The sequence below is a fragment of the Oreochromis niloticus genome, linkage group LG2 (assembly GCF_001858045.2).
Source record: "Oreochromis niloticus isolate F11D_XX linkage group LG2, O_niloticus_UMD_NMBU, whole genome shotgun sequence".
Lineage (NCBI taxonomy): Eukaryota > Metazoa > Chordata > Actinopteri > Cichliformes > Cichlidae > Oreochromis > Oreochromis niloticus.
This window is the reverse complement of record NC_031966.2, coordinates 27,561,178-27,587,940: the sequence shown is the minus strand read 5'-3', so window position 1 is coordinate 27,587,940 and position 26,763 is coordinate 27,561,178. Positions and strand designations below refer to the sequence as shown.

At 43.6% G+C, this 26,763-nt stretch overlaps 3 protein-coding genes across 4 annotated transcripts; all 3 read right to left on the bottom strand.

The window, feature by feature from the left end:
* Positions 1-207: 207 nt before the first annotated feature.
* On the bottom strand, positions 208-3,919 carry kctd12b (potassium channel tetramerisation domain containing 12b). The gene has a single exon (XM_013271714.3). The coding sequence runs from the start codon at positions 2,942-2,944 to the stop codon at positions 2,093-2,095; it is 852 nt and encodes a 283-aa protein (XP_013127168.1). The 5' UTR covers positions 2,945-3,919; the 3' UTR covers positions 208-2,092.
* A 5,293-nt stretch (positions 3,920-9,212) lies between these two features.
* znf711 (zinc finger protein 711) lies at positions 9,213-15,779 on the bottom strand. Its single transcript, XM_005467879.4, has 8 exons — positions 15,594-15,779; positions 14,474-14,547; positions 14,279-14,379; positions 13,200-14,036; positions 12,961-13,107; positions 12,700-12,879; positions 12,251-12,385; positions 9,213-12,064 (listed from the first exon to the last, which is right to left on the bottom strand). The coding sequence occupies exons 3-8, from the start codon at positions 14,355-14,357 to the stop codon at positions 10,884-10,886; spliced, it is 2,559 nt and encodes an 852-aa protein (XP_005467936.1). The 5' UTR covers positions 14,358-14,379; positions 14,474-14,547; positions 15,594-15,779; the 3' UTR covers positions 9,213-10,883.
* Positions 15,780-16,189: 410 nt separating this feature from the next.
* zgc:66447 (SLAIN motif-containing protein-like) lies at positions 16,190-26,470 on the bottom strand. Of its 2 annotated transcripts, none has more exons than XM_005467878.4 (9): positions 26,106-26,470; positions 25,102-25,769; positions 22,220-22,356; positions 20,481-20,609; positions 19,118-19,258; positions 18,658-18,984; positions 18,386-18,529; positions 17,498-17,795; positions 16,190-17,227 (listed from the first exon to the last, which is right to left on the bottom strand). In XM_005467878.4, exons 2-9 carry the CDS (start codon positions 25,758-25,760, stop codon positions 17,173-17,175), a joined length of 1,890 nt encoding a protein of 629 aa, XP_005467935.1. In that variant the 5' UTR covers positions 25,761-25,769; positions 26,106-26,470; the 3' UTR covers positions 16,190-17,172. The 2 variants fall into 2 exon arrangements, with proteins under 2 accessions (XP_005467935.1, XP_003445991.1); XM_003445943.5 differs by having other exon boundaries at positions 25,102-25,764.
* Between the last annotated feature and the right edge of the window lie 293 nt (positions 26,471-26,763).

Here is a 26,763-nt window from a genome sequence, read left to right as displayed (position 1 = left end):
ATGGGAAACGCTGAGATGAAAATTTGAACGCCATTACTTGTGATTGACTTGCATTGTCACTGAAAATTAAAATGTGAAACTGCGGTAATGGGAAGCCATGTGCTATTTTCATCATACTTTGTGCTCCCTGGTATTCAAAAAAAAAAAGGAAAAGGAAACAAGAAATAACCCCCCTCTTTGGGGTTAGGAATGGAAATACAAGCAGGATAGAAAGAAAGCATATTTTATTTGACAAATCAATTTGCGTTTGGTGGAACACTTTTAATATCAGTGTTGTCTACGCCTGCAGCGACACACTGCAGCAGGGTCTAACAGACTGACTCGAATGTCAACAACACTTCATCACACTGAAACACAATATTGCAATTTCTAGACATTTCAGAATACATTTATTATAACTGTCAGACACACTAAAAAGTCGACACCTTGTCGCACGGGTGAACTCTGCATTGCGCTGCCTGTTCCCCAAACAGTTTTAAACGAAACCTCTTATTTGTCCTTGTTTTGAGCCATTTCTGCATTTTCCTGTAATCTGATGAATCCTTTGTTGGATTTAAGTGTCCCAAGTTTATGTTAGTCTGAGGTATATGATGTGCAGACCCGTCCTGAGGCTGTATCTGGATCTTGTGCTCCTTTTTGAGCCGACTGTGAGTAACTGAAAGTTAAACGCGCTCACTATAAGCTGCCATTGCTACAGTGGTGAGAAAACACTGGGCTTTGGCTGGCTACAGCAAATCCTACCCTTTCTCGCGGGTATTCACTTACAGAAGGAGTGAGCTATAGTCAAATATGCAGCCGCTTCAGCTAATACTGAGTATTAAGAATAACATTGTTGATTACAGGACATCCAAAGATCTGCTGTGATGACTGCTGATTTCTTCTTACGCAAATAACAGGAAGTAATGTGTAAGCCCATTCTGACATGTGACCGGCTGTGGAAAATAATCATCTTTAAGATGTAATTGAACAAATAAATTTCAAAGAAGCACAATAAATGAAAAAAGAGCAGTGGACCATGAGTGATGTAACACCTTCCATCTTCTCTGCCCTATCAGTGTGGGTGATTAAAATACTGAAAGCTCCACTGCACAGTCAATACACACACCTTTTTCCCCCTCTCTCGTTCTCTGTCTATAAGATCTCTTAATATTTGAGCTTTAATAGTTTTTCAACATTTGCCACACAACCTGTTTTCTTTCTTTCTTTCTTTTTCTTTCTTTTTTTTGGAAAAGGAGACCTCTGCACAACTTCAATCTGCTTTTTCTGAAAAAATAACTTCACTGCAGTCTTTTCTTTTCCATTCACTCCAAAGCAGCAGAACAGATTAACTATGGCACGTTCCCAAACCACACGGACATGGTACTGGACACATTTAATAAAAACTAAAGGAAATTAGATTACACTTCCTTTGTGTGTGTGTGTGTGCATGTGCTGGGGTTTCTCACGTCCCTCAAGGCTGATAAGATGTCCAATTATTTGGTAATTTAGTTCAAAGGAGCAGGAGACAGTCCGATCTGCTTGAGTAAGCAGGCAAAATATAGCACTGTACATCACGGCAACTCTTTGAAGCCCTTTCCCTTATGCCCTTATGACTGGTTCACTAGTCATATAGACACACTGGTGTTTTTTTATTCAACAAAATTAGCTCTTGGATACAGTATTGTGCTTTAACCAAGGCATATGCACTATATAGAGAGTACAAAAAGGGAATAGAAGGTATCAGTCTCTGCAGGAATGGCTGTGGGGTTGCTGTGGTTCAGGGCTGGGGACTACAACTAGATGAAGCGGCGGCGGCTTAAGCAAGGGCAAAAGCTTGGCCTGAGGATGAGGGGGGGGAGGGTGAATTTGGGGTTGAAGGGGAAGGCTGCAGGTTCGATCTGCAGAGAAGGTATGAAGAGTCAGAGCAGCGGCCAGGTACTGTTCACAGGATAAAAGCTGGAGGCTGTAAAGAGAGATGGAAGGGCACAACATCTACAGTACATCTACTGGTTCAGAAGCCATCAGAGAGAGAGAAAGACAGGATGGCTGGAGACTGGAGGGGGGGGTTTCTTGGATACAGGGTGAGGGGACCGGGGAAACAAAGCCGATAGTCTCACTCACGGTAGAACACATATTCAGTGTAGCTGGTCCAGATCTTGTCGTCCGTCTGCTCGTGGGCAAAGGCGCAGGTTCCTGTGGAATTGCAGGCCACCATGTGAAAGCCTGCATCTGCCAGCTTGTCAAAAGCCTGCTCCAGGAAGGTGAACTTGAGATAGTAGCGGGATGTATAGCGCTCAGGGGGGCGGTCCGGGTCCCGGCTCTCGTTCAGCGTTTCCCCAAACACCTCTTTAGCCAGGGAGGTCTTCCCGCACACCATGATCCGTGCCACTCGGCGAAATTTGGCATCCGTGTGGCTGTCACGCCCCAAGGTGTAGGAGCCTCGGTAGCCAATAGTGATGAACCCAGAACGTTTGCCATCCATGGCACCGGGCACCAGGCTGGCACAGGCAGCAGCAGCAGCACCTAGAGAGCCGAGGTTACGGGAGGTGTCAGTCCCAGGTGAGGAGTCCTCTGTGTCACTAGGACATCCCTCATCACCAAGGGAGTTCTGTTTGCTGATTTTGGGTGCCAGAAGCTTGACGAGCTCTGGCAGGTTGAAGAACTCAGCCTCTCTCTGCAAACGGCCACGCTCTGGGAAGTGGTCTGGAAGGACCAGCTGCTGGTCGCGCATGTAGTCCAGGATGTAACGAAACAGGAAACCATCACGATCTACAAAGAAGCGCCCCTTTGTGTCCCTGGCCAGTCCTTTGGCTGACTTTTGAGTAAACATCTCCCACAGCAGAGAGTCTGGCACGCTTGTGAGTGTAGAGTAGCGGGTTATGTACACCTGCCCACCGACATTGAGCTCTATGATCTCTGGGAAGGGTATCTCCTCTGCAGATATGCCACTATCTGGCAAAGCCATGTTCCACTCCTGCCACGCTCGTCCACTTAGATGCAACTTTGAAAAACTTGTTTTAGTTAAAGTTCAAATCGGGGAGCACTGGAACTGTTTCCAAGCCTTTCACGGTCAATGGTGTGTGCTGCTTGGCTGCCAGATTTCAGGTCCTGTGCTATTGGAGCGCTGCACTATTTGTCAGCGCATAAAAATAAGAAAAAAGCTCGTATAAAAGCTTTAAGCTGCTACACTGCTTCTAATCTAACTACAGCTTTTTCATTTACTTACTAAAACATAGCGCAGTGATTCAGGAAGCGGCGACCGGAGCCGTAATGTCCATGTCCTTTACGCGCAGGTAGACGTGTAGCTTGAGCATGAAATTCTGCTTTCCGTACCAGCTCTCTGGTTAGGAAATGCACCATTTGCACAACTACTCATTACGACTTCTCTTGCTCTAATCTCGGTCGGGTGTCCTGGCGCATACAGGATCAGGTGACCCAACTTCAATAATGCGTTTTATAGTAGTCCGGGTCTAAAGGTTCTATTGTTGTTAAAATCCACGCGACGAAGACGAAGTTCCAAATGTAGTGAGAGGCTAATACAGTAAATAAAAAGATCTCATTCGTCTCCATCCCTTTACGCGCGCTGGTTAGCTGCTCAGACTCTCCGCTCCGGTGTCGTCTCGTGCCAAACTGTAACTTAACTGCATCGTAACGGTGGACACGGCGTTTATCTCTTACGGTTAACCACGCCCCACGGTGACGCGCCTCTGCCGTGATTCAGCTCAAAAACACCCAGTCTTCCAAGAACAAGCCGACAGCACCTTTCCGTGATTCTCCCAGTGGAGTCGCGGTTATGATTGTGCGATTTGACTCCAAGTTGTCCTGTAATGGTCTATTAATGGGTCGGTTTTTATCAGTGAGCTAGACCTGACTAAACAGCCATCTAAACGCCAAACTGCACCACTGTCCGAACCTAATATTTGCCAGGGTCACATTCAAACCCTCCCGCTTTCTTAGAAAATTCTTATATTGTTTGATGCCATAATTTTTGGCACCGCTCGCAGTGATCAGTGTGGTCACTTTGCGCGAGAAGGATGGGATAACAGCGACATCTAGTGAGCACTCTAAAGGAAACAGTTTCCCTAAACACCAATAACAACTTTTAAATTCTGGTTATAAAGATATAAAGAGTTGTTATTGGAGACAGTGCGCTGTAGTCTAAATACCTTTTCACTCAGAAATCTGCACATTTGAACCTCGCTGTGCACAATGATTTACAAGCACAGTTTGGCTCACTGCTGCTCTTCTGCAAGGTGGAAAGCTTCTCTGTGCTCAGCTGAGATCTGAGTTATTGTGATGCGACCATGCAGCTTGCACGGCTATGAAACTGAAACTAGAACCCACCAGCAGCCCATATCACACAGGGTTTTACTAAAGTAAGACACAGAGTGCATGGTCACAAATAGATGTGGTATTTACTGAATCATCTATTTTATTGTGTAAAGGCATGCATCTATACAATATCACAAGTGCATTTTGCACGTTTTAAAACTCCCAGGAGGATATCTTAAATATATATGTATATATATATACATATTTACTAATTGGCCAATTCATTAGGTACATATGTTTAACTTCTGAGTATTTCAGATCTACTGGGATTGTCCCACACATCCGACTCTAGTGTTTACAGATGATGGTCCAAAAATGAGATAGTATCCAGCTGTTCCCTGTGTGAGAATGCCTTGTTGAGGCCAGATGTCAGAGGGAATATCTAGACTGTTTTGAGCTGATAGAAAACCAAAAGTAGCTCCTCTGCATACAGTGCTGCAACCAACCTATGCGGAAGAGCATCTCTGAACACATACCATGTGCACCACACTGAGTGCCACCTCTGTCAGTTAAGAACAGGACATTTGAGGCTAGAGTTTGTTCATCAGAATTGGACAACGGAAGACTTGCTTGCTCTGATGAATCTCGAATTTTGCAAACTCAGATGGAAGGGTCAGAATTTGGTGTAAACAACATGAAAATATGAATCCATACTGACTTGCATCAATGTTTAAGGCTGCTGCTGGTGGTGGTGGGGTAATGGTGTGAGGGATGTTTCCCTGCACACTGCTGATGTCTATCCCTTTGTGGCCAGAGTGTACCGCTCTTCTGATGGCTGCTTCTAGCAGAATAACACACCATATTAAAAAGCCCAGATCAACCTTTCCTTTTATTGAACCAGTGAGAAAATGCTGCATTCAAATAATTGACCCTTAACTTTCTGGCATGTTGAAATTATCCCACTGCACTGACTAGACTGTTATGGGGCTTCATCATCATTAAAGTCACGTAGAAAAAAAATGTCATCTGAAATTATAATTGCACTTCCCAGCTTTTAAAAATATTTCTTTCTGAGTAATCACCAAAGTCTAAAGACGCCAGTAGGTAGCACAGACTCGTGTAGTCAACAGGCTACCTAATCTCTCGCCCTGTCTTTTCAATTTCAGCTGTGTCCACCACACAGACCCTTCACTGACAAATAAGCAGGCCAATTTTGCCTCTTTCCAAGCAATCTGGCAGTAATTTCCCCGAGGGCCTTTGGTCTCCAGCTGGCTTTCTGCGCAGCAGCCTCACGCGACAGTCTGGATTGGACGACTCCGGTTATGTGGGCCACCACAGGATCTGGAGGTAATGTGGCAGTGCTGTCTGCCAATGAAATGAGTTGATGAAGCGGTCCCGGCTCCATTTGCTGTTCATCTTCACTGAAATATGCAACAGCAATATGCTGCCTAACACCAGAGTCCTGTGGAGTCCAGACTAAATTATATCCAACATAAAACGCTCCAGTGCAGAACCACATCTAAATATTTGGAGTTATTAACTCCTACTGAACCATGCCAGTGACTGAAAATGACTCTGTTAATATAAATACAGTATTTGTGCATGAATCAAAACCTTTTCCCCTCCTTCCTTTTACTGCCCATTTCATCATTCCAATCACATCTATGCAACAGACATCTACACTGATCCTGAAAACTAGGAACAAAAATGACTACATCAAATAAATTAGTTTGACCTTCTGCAACGGTTGGATTATCTGTGTACGTCTGTCAATTCTCATAACACTGATGGCTGTCTGAGGCTGTTAGGTGTACTCTGCGTGTGTTTGATGCTCCGCTGATTTAAAATGGGCAGAGAAGTGGCTCGCACAGCCGTGGGAGAGAGAGGCAGAGGTTTAGCGTACTTAGGCAGGAAATGGGAAAATGTGCTTACTGTTGCTCAAAATGTACGAATTCAGAACAAAAAAAAAAAACAACCAACCCGGCGGACTCCTCGTGCTGAAATGGCAGACGATGTGATGCCGTGACAAAAGAACGGTTAACTCAGGGAGGATTTGTCTGCATATTGATCTCTGCATCCTCAGCAGTTTCTGCTGACAGCCGCACCTGTGAGTGATTTATGAGATATTTTGTGGATTTCACCAAAATGGTCAAGCTGTTGCATCCATTTCGCTTAGGTGTTTGTGGAGGCGGCGTAAACCCATTTGCATAGCTCATTTCCCTCACTAAGAAGCATCATATATCCTTCACGACAGGGGATATGTGTTCAACACACGTCACAGAGATTTTAGTTACATTTTTGCATATTATGTATTAATAAACTTTATTGTTCAGCTGAGCAAGTAAATCGTCTGTGGTCCTCCATAAAGCCTGAAGATGCTTTTGTTTGCTTAATAATGAGACCATTGAATAATGACTCAGGGCTGACAGCAATCACTGATAGCTACACAACACTATAATTCAATCAAAGTAGATATTTAATCAGGAAAGTCAACTCCCTTCAGCCTCCCTCGCACAACCTTCCCAAACTTTTTTTATTGAATCAGTTTGTTCCTGAGTCACTCCTTTTCCCTCTTTTGGTGGATGGTTTAGTGATTTTTTTTTTTTTAAATGAGGCGGTTTCCCCGTTCTCTCCCAAAACAAATTAAATCTTCTCAATTAAATATAAATGTCTTTGATGAATGTGGTTCAACATTCACAACTATTCATTACAGATCTTCCCCTTCCCAAATCCTCCTAATTCTGACTTTAAAAAATGTAAAAAAAAAAAAGAAAACAGAAAAGGAGAAGAGATATAATCCTCTGATATAGTTGGATCTATAAAGACATTCACAGACATATACATTCAGCAACCAGGAGAATAAGGGGTACCTGCAGAAGAATAGGTGCATCTATTCTGTTGCTTGCTGGCCAAACTGCTTCGAGCAACAGTAACTCCAATAACCACTCATTACAGCTAAGGTATGCAGAAGAGCATCTATGAATCTACAACACGTAGAACCTTGAAGCAGCTGAGTTGCAGCAGTAGAAGACAACACCAGGTGCCATTCCTGTCAGCTAAACAAAAAACAAACCTACAGATCAAATGTGCTCACCAAAATCGGACAACAGAAGATTTGAAAAAACATTCTCTTGTCTGATAGTAGGGTCAGAATTTGGCAGCATCACAACATGAAAGCATGAATCCATCGTGCTTTGCATCAAAGGTTGTGGTGTAATGGTGTGATGGATATTTTTCGCACACTTTGGGCTCTTAGTACTAGCTGAACATCATTTAAATGCCACGCCTGCCTGAGTACTCTTGCTGACCAGGTCCATCCCTTTGTGACCACAGTGTACCCATCATCTGATGGCTACTTTCAGCAGGTTAACCATGTCACAAAACTCAAATCATCTCAAACTGGTTTCTTGTACACAACAATGAGTTCAATATAGTCGAATGCCCTCCACAGTCACCAAATTAATCCAACAGAGCTCATATGACATGTGGTGGAACAGGAGATTCACATCAGTCATGGACAAATGTGCAGCAATTGATGCTATCATGCTAATATGGACCAAGGTATTGAGGAATCTATGCCAAAAAGAATTAAGGCAACTCTAAATGTAATAAGGGATTTAATTCAGTGCAAGCAATGTGTACCTAATAAAGTGGCCAGTGACTGCATGTGGTGTTTGATCTGTTTGATCCAGAGAGAAGGGGTTCTTCTTTTCATCAGTCCTGCTTTCAGGTAGATCTGCAAGCAACTTGCAAACAATATACCCTATTGGGAGCACCACAATGGGAAAAGCAACAATGTAATGAAATTAATGGTGGGTGAATTCAGTGCTGCCGTTTTGGTTTCAAGGCCTCGCTGTTGTGCACATAGGCTCACTGTTAAACCTTTTATTTCTATTATGACAAGAAAGCTTCTTTGAAAAATTAGACTATTACAGTCTGTCTAACTTTCAGGCCGTTATAATAACAGCAAATTGCTGTAATAATAAAACTGCACTAGGATCATTAGTTTTGTTTTGTTCTTTTAATTTCAGCGCACAAAACCTCTTTTGTGACCCACGCATGATGTGGATATAAGCAGACTGTTAGGCGATGAGTTCCTAAAATAAGTTAAAACGCACTTCTGTGGTTCTGTCCTGCTGGGGAAGACTATTTCAGATTCACCTCATGTTTCAGGATTGTGCAACTGTGCCGGGTAGTTTTCCCCACACTGTTGTCGCAGCCTTGCACAAAGCCAACAAGGCTATGATCGCTCTTTGAAGCACTTGAAGTATCTCAGCTTGTACTGTATGTATCAGATCTACTTGCCAAGTTAAAGAGGCTCTTGAAGCTTCAGGATCCAAACGTAGTAGTTAAAACAAAAAAACTCCAAATAAAGCAGCTTGGCCAAAGGGAGTTCGGGTTTCTCTTCAGCTACTCTGTGCTGACGCAAGTGGAAAAATATACATTCTGGGAGAGTGCAGCGCTGCTCGGCCTTCTCACACTAAATCCTACATTTAAGCGCAATTATGTGGGATGACGAGCTCGTGAAGCAGAGAAAGTTTGAATTCTCTTTAGCAATCAACCTCTAGACCGGAGTTGCTGAAGCTTACTGCCATATTTCATCATCTATCAACGCCTGATGGTTGTACAATCACTGAATCACTGAAAATGCACTCTGTAAATGAAACTGATAAAGAGACAGCTACAACTACAGATAATCATTAGGTCCTCTAAAGACATACGCTGATGCAAACTGTGGATAAATAGCGAGTTATAACTCCAATCCTTCATGTACTCCTGGCAGCAAGTTGAGTTTTAAAACCTTAATGAGAAACGAGGATCCAAGACGCAGATTAGGTGAAGCGCTGATGTGGAAAATAAGGAAAAGCCAAACTGATTTACTGGTAATACAGTAGCTGTGTGTAAATTTCCCTGTTAGCTTTTAACATTTCCTTCTTGTTAGACAGAAAGGACAAAAAGGGTAAAAAGATAATTGTTTATTTTGGTTCTTCCCCACCAGTAGTTTATCCACAATCAGACTGAAAGAAAATATAGACTAAGGTACACGAAATGCAGGGATTTTTTTTTTAATATATACCACAATTAATTTCATGGAGACAGCATATGTGCATACTTTAAAGACTAATGCCAATATGATGAGCACTGACTTGAAGGAAATAATCCCATGCTTGGGACTGGGTCGGGTTATTTGGGATTGTAGGGCTAGTGTCTGGGAAACTTGTTAGTGAGCACAAACAAAAACACAAAACCCAATCACTTATCCATAGAACAAAACAATAAGCGGTTTCACCCACCACTTTCAATGACAATTCAGTTGTGATGCAGTAATGATCGCTGCCCGCTCATTAGAGATAACACTCAAAAACAATCTTTACCTTTACCCACTCACAAAGCTCTGTACGTGTTTAATATCTCGGGATATTTCTATCTATTTTTCTATACATATCCCCAGATAATAAACTCTCATACATGTCATTAAAATACAAAAAAAAATTATTAAAGTGCTTTCTACTGACTCAAACACATAATCTCTGAGAGAATGGCATTGATACAGCATGTTTGAGAGTTAAAAATCACTTATTTTCTGATTAGCGGTGTGCATCAGTGCTTAAAGGATAAAGACTAACGGATGTAAGGCATGATTGCTATCAAATGGTTATCTGTGTCATAGGTAACATCACACGTACTTACAGTGGCATTCACACGCAACCACGTCGCGGGTTATTATATGTGAAGCCAACCATCTGTCAAGGTCATATAATAATTATAATAATAATAATACACCAGTCAGAGATGTGTACACTAAAGGGATACTCTAACATACCAACTCCACCCTTCTGCTCCATGCTAGACTCTGCTGACCAGACAGTAGCATTTCTGATTCAACTTGTAAGACGTATTTAACAGAAAATAGTCTATACTGTTTTATACACGATTCGTTTAATGGGGCTTCAAGAGTTCAGGGTTGAGAGGAAAATCCAAAATGATGTGAGTTCAACTGTTAGATTTAATGAAACATATTTTTCAAGATGCATTATGTCTCAACATCAGTGACGAACCCATTTTGAACTCGTGAATGACTGTTCGTTAAAGACCAGATGACATTAGAAAAGAAAAAAATATGTCAGGGTAAAAGCTGGTTCATGAGGTCAAGATACTAGTTGGTACTATGGAGGCAAACTTCTCATGTACTCGTTCCACATCGTCTGGAGAACTAGCATGACGTCCGCAAAACACCGCTTTTCTGTTTTACTAGACACAGTCATCATCTTGCAGCATTTCAGCTGAGTGGGTATAAAAATATAGACATTTGAAACCCTGAATATATGTTCATATGTGATTTTTTTTTTCTGCCACCGAAGACAATTTACAACTGTCCCACTCAGTGTACACACTGTCTTTTTTTTTTTTTTTCCAGATTTAACCCCCATCCTAAAACGTGTTCTTGCATTTACTCCTGGGGGCAGGAGGTTTAGACCCAAAACGACATAGAACACAGAACAGCAATTATAATGTTGTTTTCTTCATCAACTGCCTGCATCCATTATTTCTTTGTTAATACACTAAAATTACCTCTGGGTGTGTGACACAGATTTACTCGGTAAAGAGGAGTGTGTTTGTGTGCAATGACATTACATCAACATGTCTTTGTGATGCCTGGCTATGTGCTGGCTCTTCTCTGAAGGCCTCCTAAAGCCCTTGGTGCAGTAGTCGCAGCGGTGGGGGTAGTCCTTGGTGTGGATAGAGATGACGTGGCGTTTGAAGCCAGAAGCGTCCGTACTGTTATACTCACAATACTGGCACTGATATACCTTTCTACCACTGTGCGTCTTCATGTGCTTCTTCAGCTCAGCGGGCTGCCGGAAGCCTCGCCGGCAGCGCTTGCACTTAAAGGGTAGGTCCTTCGTATGCAGAGATAGAATATGGCGACTCAGGGTGAAAGTGTCGGGTGCATTGAAGTTACAATGCCGGCACTGGTGCACTTTGTTGCCTTTGTGCGTTTCCGCGTGTTTCTTCAACTCTGAGGGCCTGTGAAAGCCTTTCTCGCACACGTCACACTGATGCGGGAAGTCCTTGGTGTGAACTGAAATAATGTGCCTCTTCAGGTCACTGGAGTTGGTGCTCTTGTGCTCACAGTGCGGACACTGATGGGTCTTGTGGCCTTGCACCATCTCTATGTGGCGCTGCAATTCCCGTGCATCAGCGTAAGCCTGAGGACAGTGGCTGCACTTGAAAGGCAGATCTGCACCATGCTTGCTCTTGATATGAGTCTTTAAGTTGGACTGGTCTGCACAGCGGAACTCGCAGTGCGGGCAGTGGTAGGGTTTCTCGCCTGTGTGGGTCCGCATGTGTTTCTTCAGCTCCGATGGGTGACGGAAGCCTTTGGCGCATTCAACACACACGTGTGCAAAGTTCTTACTGTGCACAGCCAGCAGGTGACGGTTGAGCAGGCCCTGTTCTGCTGTCTCATAATCGCAGTACTTGCAGTGATGCAGTTTGGGCTCCCGATCCTTGACGATGAGCTTGTCTGAGCCCAGTGGGCTAGACTCATGGTAGCGCCGCGCGTACTCGGTATACTCTGGAGATCGCTCATTGTTGTGGCTCAGGAGCTTATGACTCTCCAAGTGGTTGTGAAAACTGACTTTCTTGTTGGTGGTAAAGTCGCAGTCTGTACACTGATACTTCTTCTTGAGCAGATGGTCCGGGTGGTTCTTCATATGGCATTTGAGGAACCCCCGCGAGCGAAACTTCTTTCCACAGATGTGGCAAGGGTAGACGGTCAAAGGCATCCCATCTGGTCCAATGATAACAGCTGGACAGAAAAGTTTGGGGAAAAAAAAAAAAAAAAGAGTATGCAATATTGCAATCAACCATTATTATTGTAAGTTTTCCTCACATGTGAATGATAAAATTATATACATTCACACTTGGTGACAACACAGATAAAAATGATCAATTTAAGGTATGTATCAGTATCAATATGACATGCGGATCCTACCAGTCTGACACTGCCGTGTGTCGCCTTTTTTCTTCTTCTTTGATTTGGTTTTGAGAGCACGGTTTGCACCCAGTCCCTCACGGATTTGCAAAAATGGTGTAGCTGCACCATTCTTCACTTGATCAATTGTATTACCTGCACAGACATTACAACACTTAACACCCCATTAACAACAGAATGGATGACCTTGCCTAATTTCTATTATGATACCTTTAAAAAAAGAATTATTTTTTAAAACAAAGTCTGACTGCTAAGTCATCTTTTAAACACATTTGCCACACAAACTGACCCCAAAACATCTTGCTGACCATCTCATCTAAACAGAAATGCAGTATAGTATCTTTCTTTTAATAATCTATTTTAGCAGTCATAGAACATGATTTTATCTCAAACTGCTAATTTAGGAAAAATTACATAACCCATCTAACTCTTTCACAAAAAGGGCATACCAATGTCTTCATCGTCATCATCATCACTGTCATCCTCATCATCATCTTCTTCCTTTGGATGGTTCTTGACTGCCATGTAGACCATTTTGTCACGGCCGACTCCCAGTCTGCCCGATGAAGCCGCCTCCAAATCAGGATGGCCGTTCTGGTAATCATCCTCTGTTATTACCTCTGTCCCACCTGTCCCAAACAAAAAACGCAATGAGACATATGACTTTTAACACAAAGATGGGTGGATGTACTGTGCTGTAGGTCATTTACCCAAATCATCATCTGCTTCAGCTTTAAAGATGTAGACTTTTATGACCTCAGAGCCATCCTCCTCTTTGGAGTCCTTGTCTTCCATTACTTCAGTGCTGATCTCAAGGGGAGTGTCTCCTATGTCCAACTTTTCTCCCACCTCATCCACTTTAAAAAACAAAAACAAATACCAATGGTTATGCAAAAAATGTCACTTTGTAAAAAAAATCTTTGCTGTGTTATGTGCCAAGATATCTTACAGGAGATCATCAGGTAATCCTCAGAGCTACTCCTTGCATCATCATCTTCATCTGTCTGTAGGGGAACAGCCTCAGTTGGCAGCTGTTCATGGATTATGGTCTCAGCATTGGCCTCGGCCACCATCAACCCTTCAGACACAAGCTGGTGGTCCAGTGTGTTGTCCTGGTGTTCAGACAGCAGCTCTGCCACAAACACCTGGTCTGGCATGTCGTCATGATGGTGGTTTGCGTCCTGAATGAGGTCTGAGGTCAGGACATGGTGGTGATGGGCATCCAGGGCTTCCTCTATCGCAACTTCAGTCCCCAGGATATTTTCAGGCATGATTACACTGTGTTCTGAAGGTACCATGTCTTCAGTGCTCATTTCATGGGCCTCCACACCTTGAGACTGCAAACTTTCCACATCCACCTCCAGCCCTTCGACGACCTCAGCTTCTAGGCCCTCTACCTCCACTTCCTCTTCAAGGCCCTCAACAACATGGGCTTCCAGACCCTCCACATCAACCTCAGTTTCCAGGCTCTCCACCACTTGCGCCTCGAGACCCTCCACTTCCACTTCTCCCTCTAGGCCCTCAACAACCTGAGCCTCTAACTCCACCACCTGTGTCTGTAACCCTTCAACAACTTCTGCCTCCAAGCCTTCTACATCTCCATGTAAGCTCTCCACTACCTCTGTCTCCAGACCTTGAACAACTTGAGTCTCCAGACCTTCCACCTCAAGTCCGTGCTCCAGGAGGATGCCCTCGTCTGTCATGACATCAGAAAGCAGCATACCCTCTGGCACTGACACCACAATGTGCTCCCCATCAATGTGAGCCAGACCCCCCATGCCTGCAACTGATGATATAAAGAGTTTTAAAAATCACAATTAATGTTCAATATTAGTTAAATATTGTGAAAGTGTGTCATTTTTTTGTTAGTATACGATAAAAAACTCCTAATGACAATGTGATGTCACTTTGAATTCATTATTTAGCTTGACACTCAGGTTTCTTACACCTTTTGGGAAATTGGTCTCTAAATATTAGCTAAATGGAAAATACAACATCTGTATTACTTTCTCTTGATAATTTGCCTACCAAAATCTTGCATGATCATAGCATGGGGCATCTTCAGCTCTTGAGTGTGCAGCTCTAACACCCCTCCTCCTTGATCCATGTCTTCACTCCGTAAAAACAGACTGAAAATTGCAGCACAGATTACATAAACCTTTACTTCATATACATTACTAAAAATGAAACCGAAAGGGAAAAAATGAAGTTAGTATTACATACCTTCACATTTGACGACAGAAAATCTTTACAATAAAACCAACAGGATATCTGATGTGCTTCCTTCCATCAAGATACTGACAAGGGAAAGAAAATACAATTAGCACATGAACTTGGGATTATAACTGAACACCAGCTGTTCTTTTTTTTTGCAGAAATGTATAAATATTTGGCTTTGGGTTCATAATAAACGCACTAGTCTCTATTGCAAAATCTACCTCCGTAAGCCTTAAATGCAGAACACAAACTTGTTTTTAAACCGTGGACAGTTGTTGTTGTTGACCACTGCCTCCCTCTACTGCTAGTCAGAGGTATTACATGCAGCTTCAACCTGAGGACAGATAGCTATATACACCTGGAGCTGGTTGAGCCTGATGGCCGGAGCGCAGCAGAGACAAAGGACTGCACCGCTCAGTTAGCAGGGGGGCGAGCTCGCAGGCAGCGGCTCTGGTAGCTTTTGGATAAGGACTCCTTCTTAGTTTCGTGGGAGGAAATGCACTGTCGTCACATGATGGTTTAAAATGAAGCAAATATGTCTACAGCGGTCTGTAGTGGTGTTGTGGCTGTTTAGTTTTCACATATTTATCCTTTTTGGATAAAGAACAAATGCAGTTCCGTTGCACTAATCGTTTCTGAAGTACTGTAGTGTTAAGTATCTACACAAAAATCACATAAGCTCCCGAGTTTATGGCCGCCACTGAAACTACCACAGTTATGCAATGGCTACCGCCCTCCACCCACCGGAGCTAACTAGCAAGGAAGCTAGGGCTGAGTCTCAAAGCGCCATTTTGTTTTAGCATAAAGGCTAATTCAAGGAGCGCGATAACCAGTCCAATACGCCGTTGCAAGCAACAGTTACACATAACGTTATAATGCATATGTAGTCACAAACGCATACAACAAACTGTGATGGCCAATGAGATAATTACTTTTGCATTTCGCTCTGTTTTGTGCAGCGACTGCCGTCCAGTCAGCTAGCTAGCCTGCTAAGCTAGGTGGTGCAGCTTGTGCCGCATTATCTTCCATGTTGTTTTTCGAAAAGGCTGAAAGAGGCCCGCTACGTCCGACTGGGCCCATGCGTCTTATTCCACGCTCATTTTTGATCGACTCAGAATAATTTTACCTGATAACGTTGTCTTCTGACTCTATCGGTGTTTCTCCCCCTTCTCGGATTTGTCTGTTATTTTTTTGGTTTATTTTTGACGGTAAGCTAAGTGCGGCCTGCAGTTTTGGATCCCCGGGCACTCTTTGCTAGGCCTCGGCCAATCAGCTTGCTTCCTGACAAGCAGAGGGAGGGCGGGGGGCAGACAATGCGTGGCCTCGTTTACCGCTGATCCCTTACTATTTGCGTCATGCATAAGAGAGCAGAGTTACATTAACGCAGTCATTCTCTTAATCGGGACATGTTTAAAGCGGGCTCAGAGGAGCAAAATTCAAACATTACCACAGCAACAAATAAAATAAATATTTATGTGCTTGTACTGTGTGCGATCAGACTTTGCCTGCGAAGATGAGGCCTGTAGGCCATTTTGACACAAGGGGTGGGTAGTAGTTGAGCACTCATTTGAGAAGTGGTTGGTCACGCACCCAGGAAATATCCGGGACATGGTAACGGTACTGCTGCTGCTATTGCTTGTGCTGCATAGTGTGACTAATTAGCCTTTCATGCAGAACAGACCACGATTTAACATGCATGGATTAAATATGACCAGAAGTGCATTTAGAGTTTCAGGGTAGACTTTATTAATCGTTTTCATAACAGCTCCTAATTATTGAGAGGCACTCTTCATGAGGGTGCATAGCTGACTAAGGCAGGAGGCCCTTTGTGCATAAACATTTGTTATTAGTGGGTTTTCCAAAGACAGACACTCAAATTGAAATGTAGATATGCAGTAAAAATGCTTTGAAAAGTCTTTAACAGTACCTTTACCAACTTAAAATTACTTTTGGAATTAAGGAATTACAGCTCTAATGCACCTTGGCACAACCCATGTTTTTTTTTCCTTCTTTATGATAATTCGTAAGGGCAGTGTGGTTTGCAGGAGTTGCGTTGCCGTGTAAGCAAACAGCAAAACACAAATACAACACAAATCTAAAGAATTTTCACTATGAATCACTCAAACATTCAGAAATCCGAAGATAATTGTAGGGAAACATGAACGTTCTCTCATATTGCAGGTATATAATGAAGAAAAGGCATTTGGGCACAGGGAAAAAAAAACAACAAAACCAAGCATGCAATACTCAGCACCTTCATCTAGAGTAAGTCACAGATAATGAACTGGCAATATCTTCATTTAAATTGTCTTCATATCAATTACATCAACAGAACAGTAATACACCCCTTAATATTCCAGCAGTTTCTCACAAATACCATAGAAAAATAAGTAAAGTTGACACAAGCATATCTTCTGGAAGCTCCGATTTGGTCCATATTAACAAGTCGAGTGTGCACATGTCTTCTTGTCTGCCTACACATCCTCTCTTTGTGTGGGTTGACAGTGTTTCATGCGAGGGAAAGAGATTAACTACAAATCCAGTGCAGCCCAGCGCTCCAGTCTGAAATAAGGCGGGTAGGGGGAACCGAGAGGTTGTATGACACAGTTGTGAACACAGTGACTGTTTTTCTTTGTATTTAGAGGTAACGGGCAGAAGTCGGGGTGATGGTTGCAGCAGTGAACATCCTTCATTGCCAGGAGACCTCAGTAGCAGCCATCTTTCCAGGACTCATCTGAGATTTTGGCCATGCCCAAAGACCTGTCAATAAAAGAGGAGATTAGCCTCAATTCACAGAAGAAACCAAGTACCTGTAGCTTAATGGGAAATACTCCTCATCATCTCACCATTCCTTAAATGTGCACTATTACACTGCACTGTTTTTAGTGAGCCTTAGCTTGCACGCAGACTGAAAGCATGAGCTGTGTGCAACCAAGAGCAGTAGAACACTGACTGCAGTTCACTTTGCAGCTGTGGGGTTTCCTGAAACTACACAGAGCTCCTTTAAGAGCGCTTTTTTGGAGCACTCACCTCCTCTGAGGCTGTGAAAGTTTACTTCTAGTGGAGGCTGTAGACGCAGCCTGACCTCGTCCTACCCCGGGCCTCCCGGTTCCAACTGAAGCCCTGCCGGGCGCGTAGCTTCCTCCATTAGCAGAACCTGGCGACTGGACCCTGCGGCTCCCTCCTGTCGAGGGTCCTTGGACAACAGGTAGGCCTCTGGAAGCCTGACGACCACCTGCCAAAGAGCCCACGGGAGTGACGGCTTTAACTGGAGTCCGCAGAGAGAGAGGAGACTGGCCACTGCTTCGCAGCCGACTGCAAACCATACCTTCGGTGAAAGAAAAAAATCTCAATCCAGACGGCTTCGTTAAGACAATTTCGGTAAATAAAAGCTATTGCAAAGCCATTTGTGGTACACAGGAGTTGTAGACAAGCTTAGGGAAACAGTACTGAATTATGTAGCTATTTTCCTTGTTGGCGGGTTTTGAAAAGAAAACTTCATGAAATGTTTCCTTTTTATGATGTAGACCCTCCCATGACTCATCAAGTGACACTGCTGACTAGCAATCTGCTGACATCACATTTGGATGGGATGTCTTAGATCGCTTGGAACCCCGGTCAAGTAGGTACTAAAAAAGTACCAGGTATCCAGTGAAAAGCTATAGATGATGGCTTGTGTGGTACTGTCAGAGTTAGACTGATAAATAGAATATATGAATTCTTAAATAAAAACAGGCTCTGTGCTACAACATTGCTTGTGATCTTTAAAGACATGTATATTGGTCAAACTCTTCCTGTGATCATGCAGAGGTGAAGAATTGTGGGATAAAAGTGACACCACAAAGAGTTATATCTAAGGAAATGTAGGACAATGTATGTTAAGGAGTGGTGGGGACCAGGTGAGGAGGGTAGGGTTACCTGTGGAGGGGGAGTGAGTCAGGGGAGACATGCGGTTGCCAGAGCTCTGGAGGTTAGCCTCCATGCTGCGGCTGTTTCTGACTGCCTCCAGGGAACGTAGGCTGGTGCGGGGAGCCAGATTAGGCATGCTGTGCCTCAACTCCTCTGGAACCACACACATACACACACACACACTTAACTACAACCAAATGTATATTGTCACAATAGAAGAATCTCCGTGGCTGTCCCTTATCTAGAGTAAAATTGTTTAAGTATAACTGGTTATAGCCTACCCTCACTCTTTGCAAATTTAAGCAGCTCTGCACTGGGGCCCTGGAGAGACCGCCTGGGTGCTTTTGTGCGTGGGGCCCTGAGTTGGCTGCTGTATTCCTGACCATGGTTAGAAGTCGAGGGAGAGAGGCACCGAGGTGAGCCTAATGGCGAAGGGGTGAAACGATGCCGTCGCTGGGGCATGGAGAAGTCATCCTCTTCATCTTCCAGGCTGTAAGTGTCAAACTCCTGGTCGCTGTACGTACCACCCCGGCGCAAGGACTGCAGGGACGCTGTGGAGCTGCGGCGCGATGCAGATGCTGAGCTAGAAGCACAATCCTGCCTCAGACCTGGAGCCGGAAATACCAGGTCAAAATGAAACAACTTAAAACAAAACCCTGTTTTTCAAATGAGAGTCGGACGTCTATAAATGCAAATAATCAGCTGGTGCCACTCAGAATGCTATAACCTTTCTACACTCACTCTCTTCCTGTAGACGAGCCATGATCTGGACGTCGGTGAGATCCTGCAGCTTATAGCCCATTGAGATGGAGTCATCTGATGTGCTGAGCTCGCTGTCTATGGAGGACTGGGAGCTCAGGGCTGAGGGCATGCTTGTGACGCCTTTAAACAAAGAATAATACCTGTTAGAGTAAGCTGAATTACACAGATATAGACAGAATATAGACAGAATACTAACAGCCAAAACCTCCTACTTCCTTATGACTCACTAATACAGCACAATATTCAAATTCTTATGCATACTGATAGTGACAACTTTAAACATGACATTAGCTGATCAGCATAAAATCAGGCTGATAAAAATGGAGATTTGTGAGGTATAACTCAACAGACCCAGGCTAATGCATGCAGCACTACCTTTCATCAAGATCACCAAGTGAATATGCAAATGATCTAAGTGAGCCCACATTTTTAGAACTAACAGTCTGACATTAGTTTGTCTCCCCACAGCTTTGTTCTACAGCACTGGTCTAGAAAGCCCAGTCTGCTGATCATGCCCTGGGAAGCTGTAGCCAAAGTTCAGCCTGACACACGCCTGATGAATGCGAGACGACATCACCCAGCAGCATTTGGTTATGTAAAAAGTCTGGCATTAGATAGAATCGCCACACATACTCCAAGCACTTTCAAGTTCATGCAAAGATTTGTTATTAAAGGAGTTTTCACAGCAATACTGACGTTGCTGGGCTGAAAAAACTGTGAGAAATGATGTGCAAAGCGACTATTACAACTGCAATCACATGTTCAAGGAACAAAATTATGCATACCATACATATTACATATGTTAACACTGTCAATCGTGCTCAGTATGTCATTGTGTGTGAGTGTGTGTCCCACCTGGGAGCACAAACAACATACACTTTACATAATTACTAACCATATTCCAAAGTACACCAGTGTTATCTGCAGGGCACACCCTAGTTTTAGCTTATTTGAGGCTCAGATCAACTTGATTTAATTTGATAAGAGAAGATAATATATTTAAGATGAGGAATTAATACCATTAAATAACCAAAGTGACTGCTGTACAAAGATGTAGTGTGGACAAATGCCCATCCAGTGTTTCTGAGAAGGCCATATTTGTCCATTTATCCATAATAACAGTTATTAAATTAAATAAACATTTACAGAAACCTTTGAGGAATGGTTTGCAGCGACGTAAAGTGTATTTAAAGTAGCTCAAACATGCAAAAATGCTAAAGCAGTCCTTAAAATTAACCAGTCAGACCGCTGTGAGACCCACATCCTTACAGTAACTGATGTTATTCCCACTGTTGTGTTGTAGGGAAAATGAGAAGCGCTGTGTGTTAATGTCATGCCATACCTGAAGTGCCACAGGTTAGTAGGGATTTGTTAGTTGATTTGTGGTACCCAGGAGAGATCAGGCCTGAGCCTGCCGAGCCTGCCGAGCCCGCCTCTGATGGACTGCTGTACATGTTCCTCCATCGAGACGCTGCGGGCAACAGGACAGGAGATATCACATATTCTCAGGGAGGAAAATACACCAGTACTTAATGTGTACACAATGTGACACTATCAAGTTACTTTTAAAATGTCCTCAGAACAAGCTCTCACAATAGTTAAAATTTCTCAATTAAATTCTTGTTTTTTTGTTTTTTCTTAAAAACTTGATTCATGCACCTCGCATGCTAAATGAGTTGTTCGGGAGTTTGAATGATCCAGGTGGTTACGTGGCCCGGTGCTGGCATTTAAAAACACGAGCTGTTCCGGGAGGAAGGTAATCCAATCCTACCCATGACTTCATGTAGTCATTCAGCCTTGGTGTGAATAGCTTTGTTGTTCAGGTTTTGCAGCGAGCGTGTAAGATGAGGGAGCTGCTCGCAGGTTTAATAATGAATGGGGTCTTTTGGATCAGATGCAAACTTCTATCCACACATAAAGGTGTAGACACATTCACAGCAAGTGTTTAGCTTTTGTTATACAGCCCTGTGCACAGCAGGGGTAAGCAGTAAGTAAAGTTGGGGTACTAAATGTGCTGAATGACATGCCTGAACCTTGGTTTAAACCTAGAATTTCTAATGCTTAATTTATTCTACCACAGTTCACAGTTGTGTCCGTTTGCTTAGGTATTTGCCTACACACAGCTCCCGTTCAGTCTACCAAAACCCCAACTGCACATTGCTCGTTGTGGATGATGGTCGAACGTCAGTTGGCTGACAAGTGAGCCAGAACAGAGAAGAGCATGATAGCGAAGTTCACCAGGAATGGGAGAAGTGTGGAGAAAAGAGTAAGAAAAGTACAGACAGTGACTGCAGTGAAATTCTTTTACTTCAGCTGTCTGCATGTTAAAACTTTGCTCTTCTCCACAGATGGCTGGCGAACTAACAACAGCATAAGCAAGTATTGCCCACAGACCGGTTGTACCACATATTATTGACACAGCACCCATCTACCAAACTGAAGGTAGATTGGCAGGCCGAAGCTGCCTACGTGCTACTGCTGCTGAACCATAATCTGAACCATACAGCAGGGATACAAATCAAAGACCATCAGATACTCATTTTATTGAATAGACAAAGCTCTTTTGCTTAAAGTATTCAACAGCGTGAAAGATTGGTAATCTAAGCATTGGCACCTGAGGGTGAATAGAGCGCTGCAGAATAAGGAAAGACCTTCTGTGGTTAGCAGAGGCTTTAGACATTTTCACGTTTTGTTATAAACATAAATATGTGAATAAATATCCCACTCCTAAATTTTCAAGCCTTAATTTGTCCCAAACAAGATGCTTGCTCACAAATGGCTAACTGAGACTACAGAAATTGTGGAGGACATTAAAAGTAATCCCACTGAACACAGTTCAGCACTAGTGATGGTAAAGTGGTTGTTGTTGTTTTTTTATAGCCTAACATTAGTGTTTTACTTTTGGTGACTGCATTCCCACAGGCTCTATTTTCTGCAGAAACTAAAGCCATGGAAAAAGGGAGAAGCTAACTTCCGGATCGGCCCTACAAAAATGCATCATCCATGCAGCACTCTTAAGAAAAAAAAACAAAAAACAAAGTAGACTTTCTTCAATTATAGTAAACTATGCTAAATGCATACTCTGGTCCAAGCGACTGATCAGAGTCCGGCAAGCCATCTCGGTCTCGGGGCTGCGATGGTCAAGGACTTGCCGACACCACTTCAGCGGAGAGTCTGGGCCTGGATCTGCTACCTGCTTTTTAGGAGACACATATAACCTGTAGAGAAGCAGCACACAAGAGAAAAACATATCACTAAATCTGGGAAATTAAGAGTAGTGAGAATAAAGAAGTCAGTCTAATCCTTCTCATATTGATCATGCTTTCATGCTGCAGTGTTTTATAGAATGTGAGAAGCAGAACAGTTAAATGGGAACAAGCTGGAGATTAGTGTGAACTGCTGCTGTGTGAGGTATGCAAGGTAAGAGTGGATGCGAAAGCCATGTAAAACAGACTTTTTTTTCTCCTCAGATTGCACATGATATGCTAACGCCCAGCCACTCAGTGTTTTCCCCAACAGAAGGACAGTATCCTGCAGCAAAGATCCCACATCAAACAACCAGGCTGTTACTGTGTGTTTGACTTCAATGATGTAATCAAAGCAAACAGTGAGTGGGAAATCATCTCAAGCAGGTACTTGTGAACATCTTTATCACAGCTTAAGCCGTAACCAACCTTAAATTTACATTTGCCTCATGTCCTTTTGGTTAAATGCAAAATTCACATCCAAAGACGCCTAAAGCACGGAGTCAAGCTCAGATTAGCAGCTGAGCACAGACGTGGATGGAACAGTTTTGTGGCTTTTAGTCCCGCTATCATTCTGCGCTACATTCTACAGCATGAAAAACACATGAGAAATATCCACTAAGGACAAAAGTGTCAGCCAAAAATGAGTTTTATGCAGCTGCAGTGTCAGACGCTTCCTCTGCGATGTGTCCAACGTTGCCTTAGTGAGAGCAAACAGCCATTTAGTCACCACAAGCTTTGAAGTGGCTGATCACATGGGCTGATGCTTTGAGTCGGATACACAAAAGGGCCCAAACTGACTGGTTCTGGACCAATCAGCTACAAATCATCTTCCCATTTGGGCAAACACAAAAGGACCCCATTTCCCACTGGAATGAGCGACAATGCAGGAAGCAATATTCAGGTCACACGTCCTGCACAGAGAGCACGGCTTCTCTGCACAGGGAGAGGAGGGGAGGGTGGTACTTAGTTGAAGCACAAACCCGCTGTTTGATGCAGAACAATGTTGTTTGCTTTTGATCCATTCACAGTGCGGTTTTGCTCACAGTGTTGCTATTGCCATTTATGCAGGACACTGGCAACAGCTGCTGTAACACAATGTTTGCACTGAGGAGTCTCTTACACTTTTAAACCAATCCTGTAATAACTGTAAATAAACCCCAAAGTGATATTATAACAAAACATATTCAGCTGTGTCATATTTATGCTTTCACAGTCGAGAGCAGCAACAGCCTTTGTCACTGCTCCACTGTGTCAGCGTGACAAGTGCAAGTTAGGAGGACTGAAGCCAAGGCCCCTGAGCTTTATGAGTCTGAACTATTTTTTTTTTAAACAAGCAAACAAACATGCCAGAAAGAAATTACCCAACTTGCATGGTGAATTTCCATAGCAGAGTTCAAATGTTGTCCCAAGAATATGGTCTTCTTTTACTAATCTTTTCACAAAGTAATGGTTCAAAACAGTAAATATAAAAGTACTGCAGTAGCTGCCTTCTGTTTTGGCCCCCTGTTCTGGTGTGATTACACAGGGTGGAAGGGGGGGCTCAAATCACATGCTGTGCAATCCCAACCAAAGTAGTTGAGCCACGTGGGCCCACTCAGCCCAGAGCAGATCAGATTATGCTGCTGTTTGGGATTACTTAATGTTTTGGCTATGATAACCCCACAAAGCACATATGGTATGGCTAATGATGTAAAACTGAAATTAAGTCATGAGTGGTCTGGCTGTTAAATCCCCAGATCCTCAGTTGCTAAAGTGCATACAATATGGTACCTGTTTAGGACAATACTGCGAGAGAGAATGAACACTCATGTCTAGACTGATCTCCTGCATAGCCCCATACTAATGTTCTTTTTAGGTAATTGCTATCAGCCAATTAAACAAAACAAGTAAAGGTCACACTGGTTCAAAACAGATCAGGCTTTTAAAAAGGCTGAATATTAATTACATTCAGTTATATCCTTTTTCTGACTGGGTTAAGTCAAATTAGTAGTCTCTTTTTTAATGAACAGGATAGTCTTTCACCTGATACAAGACCTTTTTTTATTTGTGCTTGATTCAGACAGCCAGAACTAAAAAAAGAACATCCTTTGTGTTCGACTAACCTGTCAAACAGGTAGCAGACATGTCACTCGAGTCTGAGAACTCAAGGTTAAATCTGAGACAGAAGAAACAACTCCTCACTGACTCTGCTTTCTTTTACTTTCTCCTAATTGCTCTTGAATATTTTATGCCTTCTCGAAATGCTAAGAATCTGTATACTTTCTCTCCTGCTTACAAAAAGATCATCGGAGCAGGTGTCGACTTGAGCTTTTAAATACACTTTGTTTGTGTGGGATAAGAAATAACCATGGCTTCTGCATCAGCTCAGAGTTGAGTCTAATTTTAAACCCAAATAGCCTAATGCTACACAGTCACTGCCCTGTGGGGGAGTATCACACTAAAGAATTCAGAGGTTAAAATGAAAAGGCACAAATGACTCATGTGGCTAAAGGGGCTCCTCTACCTATAGACTGGAAACTTTAAATGTGACTTCAGAGCTCAGCTTCCCCTGGAGGTAACTCTTCGGAGCTGCTGCTGTACGAACATCACTTTTTATCCCCGTCTCAGCTGCACATGTTTAGCCACACAGTTAAAGCCACAAATAGATGCCGGCTGTACCCAAACAAGTGGGATCAAAGCACAACCAGAGAAAGCATTGCCGATAATGAGACGTACCAGCTCTCCTCGTCCTCTATGTCTGCACACTCATCATCCAAATCTAGGACATCCACTTCATCCAGTGCAGTTTGGTCCACCCCTGAGTCGCTCTCTGCAAGTGTCTCTGACTCATAACTTTCCTGAGACGGGCTCTCCGGCGTCTGGCTCTGGCCCTGAGACTGTGCTGCTCCGTTGCTGCTGGTCAACTTTAGGAAGCCGCCACATGGACCCCGATCCTCCTCTTCCTCATCATCCTCTTCCTCCAGCCTGCTAGCCACAGGCAAAGGGGACATCTCCTCTCCACTGCTGCTGTCCTGAGGGGGTGAGAGCATCAAGTCCCTGCTGTCCAGCTGGCTGCTGCTGTGCTCCAACCTGAGGTGGGAGTTTGTCACCTCTTCACAAGCCAGCCTCTCGTTGATGTTGACAGCAGCTGTGAGGTTACTGTTTGCTCCTCTGTGGATGACGTTCTTGCTTCCCCTGTTGCGCAGGGTCTCATTCTGGACCTCCAACCTGCGCACAAGCTCCTGCAGCTTACGGACCTCCTCCAGCTCCACCCCTGCCAGGTCTTGACCTCCTTCTCCTGCCACCTCGCACCCCGGCTCGGAGCTCTCCGTGAGGCCAGTCGGACTACCATTGTCAGGCTGAGGCACCACGCTGGCACTGTCCGGGACCACCATGCTGCTGCTCTGATAGGAGAAACATTCAGTTAACATAAAAACTCTAAATAACTACAGCCATAAAGCTAGGAGCTGGTGGCTCCTGAGCAACACAACAGCAGTTCAATAGCGTAAAAGTGACCCAAACACAGATGTTAGCTTTCTATGACTACTTCACAAAGCTTTCAGTATTGGGAAGCACGCTAGTTCCCTGTCGCTCCTTACTTTATTTACCATTGTGTACACTACGAGCGCATCCTTGCAACTGCGGCTCCGTCACACCTTTTATATCTCTTCAAACGTTAAAATTTGAACTCCCTTGGTTACTGTTAGCCAGCTAGCAGGCTATCAACAAAACAAACGTACCGGTGACTGAGCCGTGTTGTCCCCTGCGAGCGGATGACTGAGCTTGCCCGCCACTCACAGCTCAAAATCCCCCGTGGACCAGCACGAGTGCATGAATGAAGAAGCTAATTACATCCAGGTGAAACGCTCTACTGCGTGATGATAGTGATTGTCGAGGCGGTGGAATAACCGTCCGGAGTTATCTTTCTGAGCGGCGAGCTAGTCCATGCTCTCTTGTTGCTAGTGCATCACCGCTAGCGTTTACCACATCGCTCCCGCTAACTAGCTTGATGATGGACTTTAGTTAGCTCAGTGAGGAGACCTGCAGCAGCGCTCGCTCCTCCCTCTGCTGGTTTTCCTGTTGTTTTAAGCGCCTCCCCGAGGCAGGACATGGTACTGCAACGATCTCAAATTATTATATATTGTAGCCACTGGGTGTCACTGTTTACACAATGCTGCATTCAATAACCGTACTTAAACGTCTGTTATGCAGTCTATGGGTGCCTTACAGCACGTTATACCAAGAAAGAAAGCATGAAGTGAATAATTGTCGACTCCCACTGCTGTTGTTATCGACTATTTTATCTATGTAGACAAAAATACAGTTTCAGGATAGAAACAGAAAACGGAACAATGCATGTTATAATTAAGAAAAGCATGCACAAGTACAATGTACTAG

What these genes read in the sequence shown, in the direction of transcription:
- kctd12b (XM_013271714.3), bottom strand. Translation starts at nt 2,944, where the DNA reads ATGGCTTTGCCAGATAGTGGCATATCTGCAGAGGAGATACCCTTCCCA.
- znf711 (XM_005467879.4), bottom strand. Translation starts at nt 14,357, where the DNA reads ATGGATCAAGGAGGAGGGGTGTTAGAGCTGCACACTCAAGAGCTGAAG. An exon ending in GGATTACCTGATGATCTCCT is followed by an intron (nt 13,108 to 13,199) that starts GTAAGATATCTT and finishes TGTTTTTTAAAG; the next exon opens with TGGATGAGGTGGGAGAAAAG. An exon ending in TGATGACGATGAAGACATTG is followed by an intron (nt 12,386 to 12,699) that starts GTATGCCCTTTT and finishes ATGTCTGTGCAG; the next exon opens with GTAATACAATTGATCAAGTG.
- zgc:66447 (XM_005467878.4), bottom strand. Translation starts at nt 25,760, where the DNA reads ATGGTGGTCCCGGACAGTGCCAGCGTGGTGCCTCAGCCTGACAATGGT. An exon ending in ACTAACCTGTGGCACTTCAG is followed by an intron (nt 19,259 to 20,480) that starts GTATGGCATGAC and finishes CTTTGTTTAAAG; the next exon opens with GCGTCACAAGCATGCCCTCA. An exon ending in CTTTCACAGCCTCAGAGGAG is followed by an intron (nt 17,228 to 17,497) that starts GTGAGTGCTCCA and finishes TTTTATTGACAG; the next exon opens with GTCTTTGGGCATGGCCAAAA.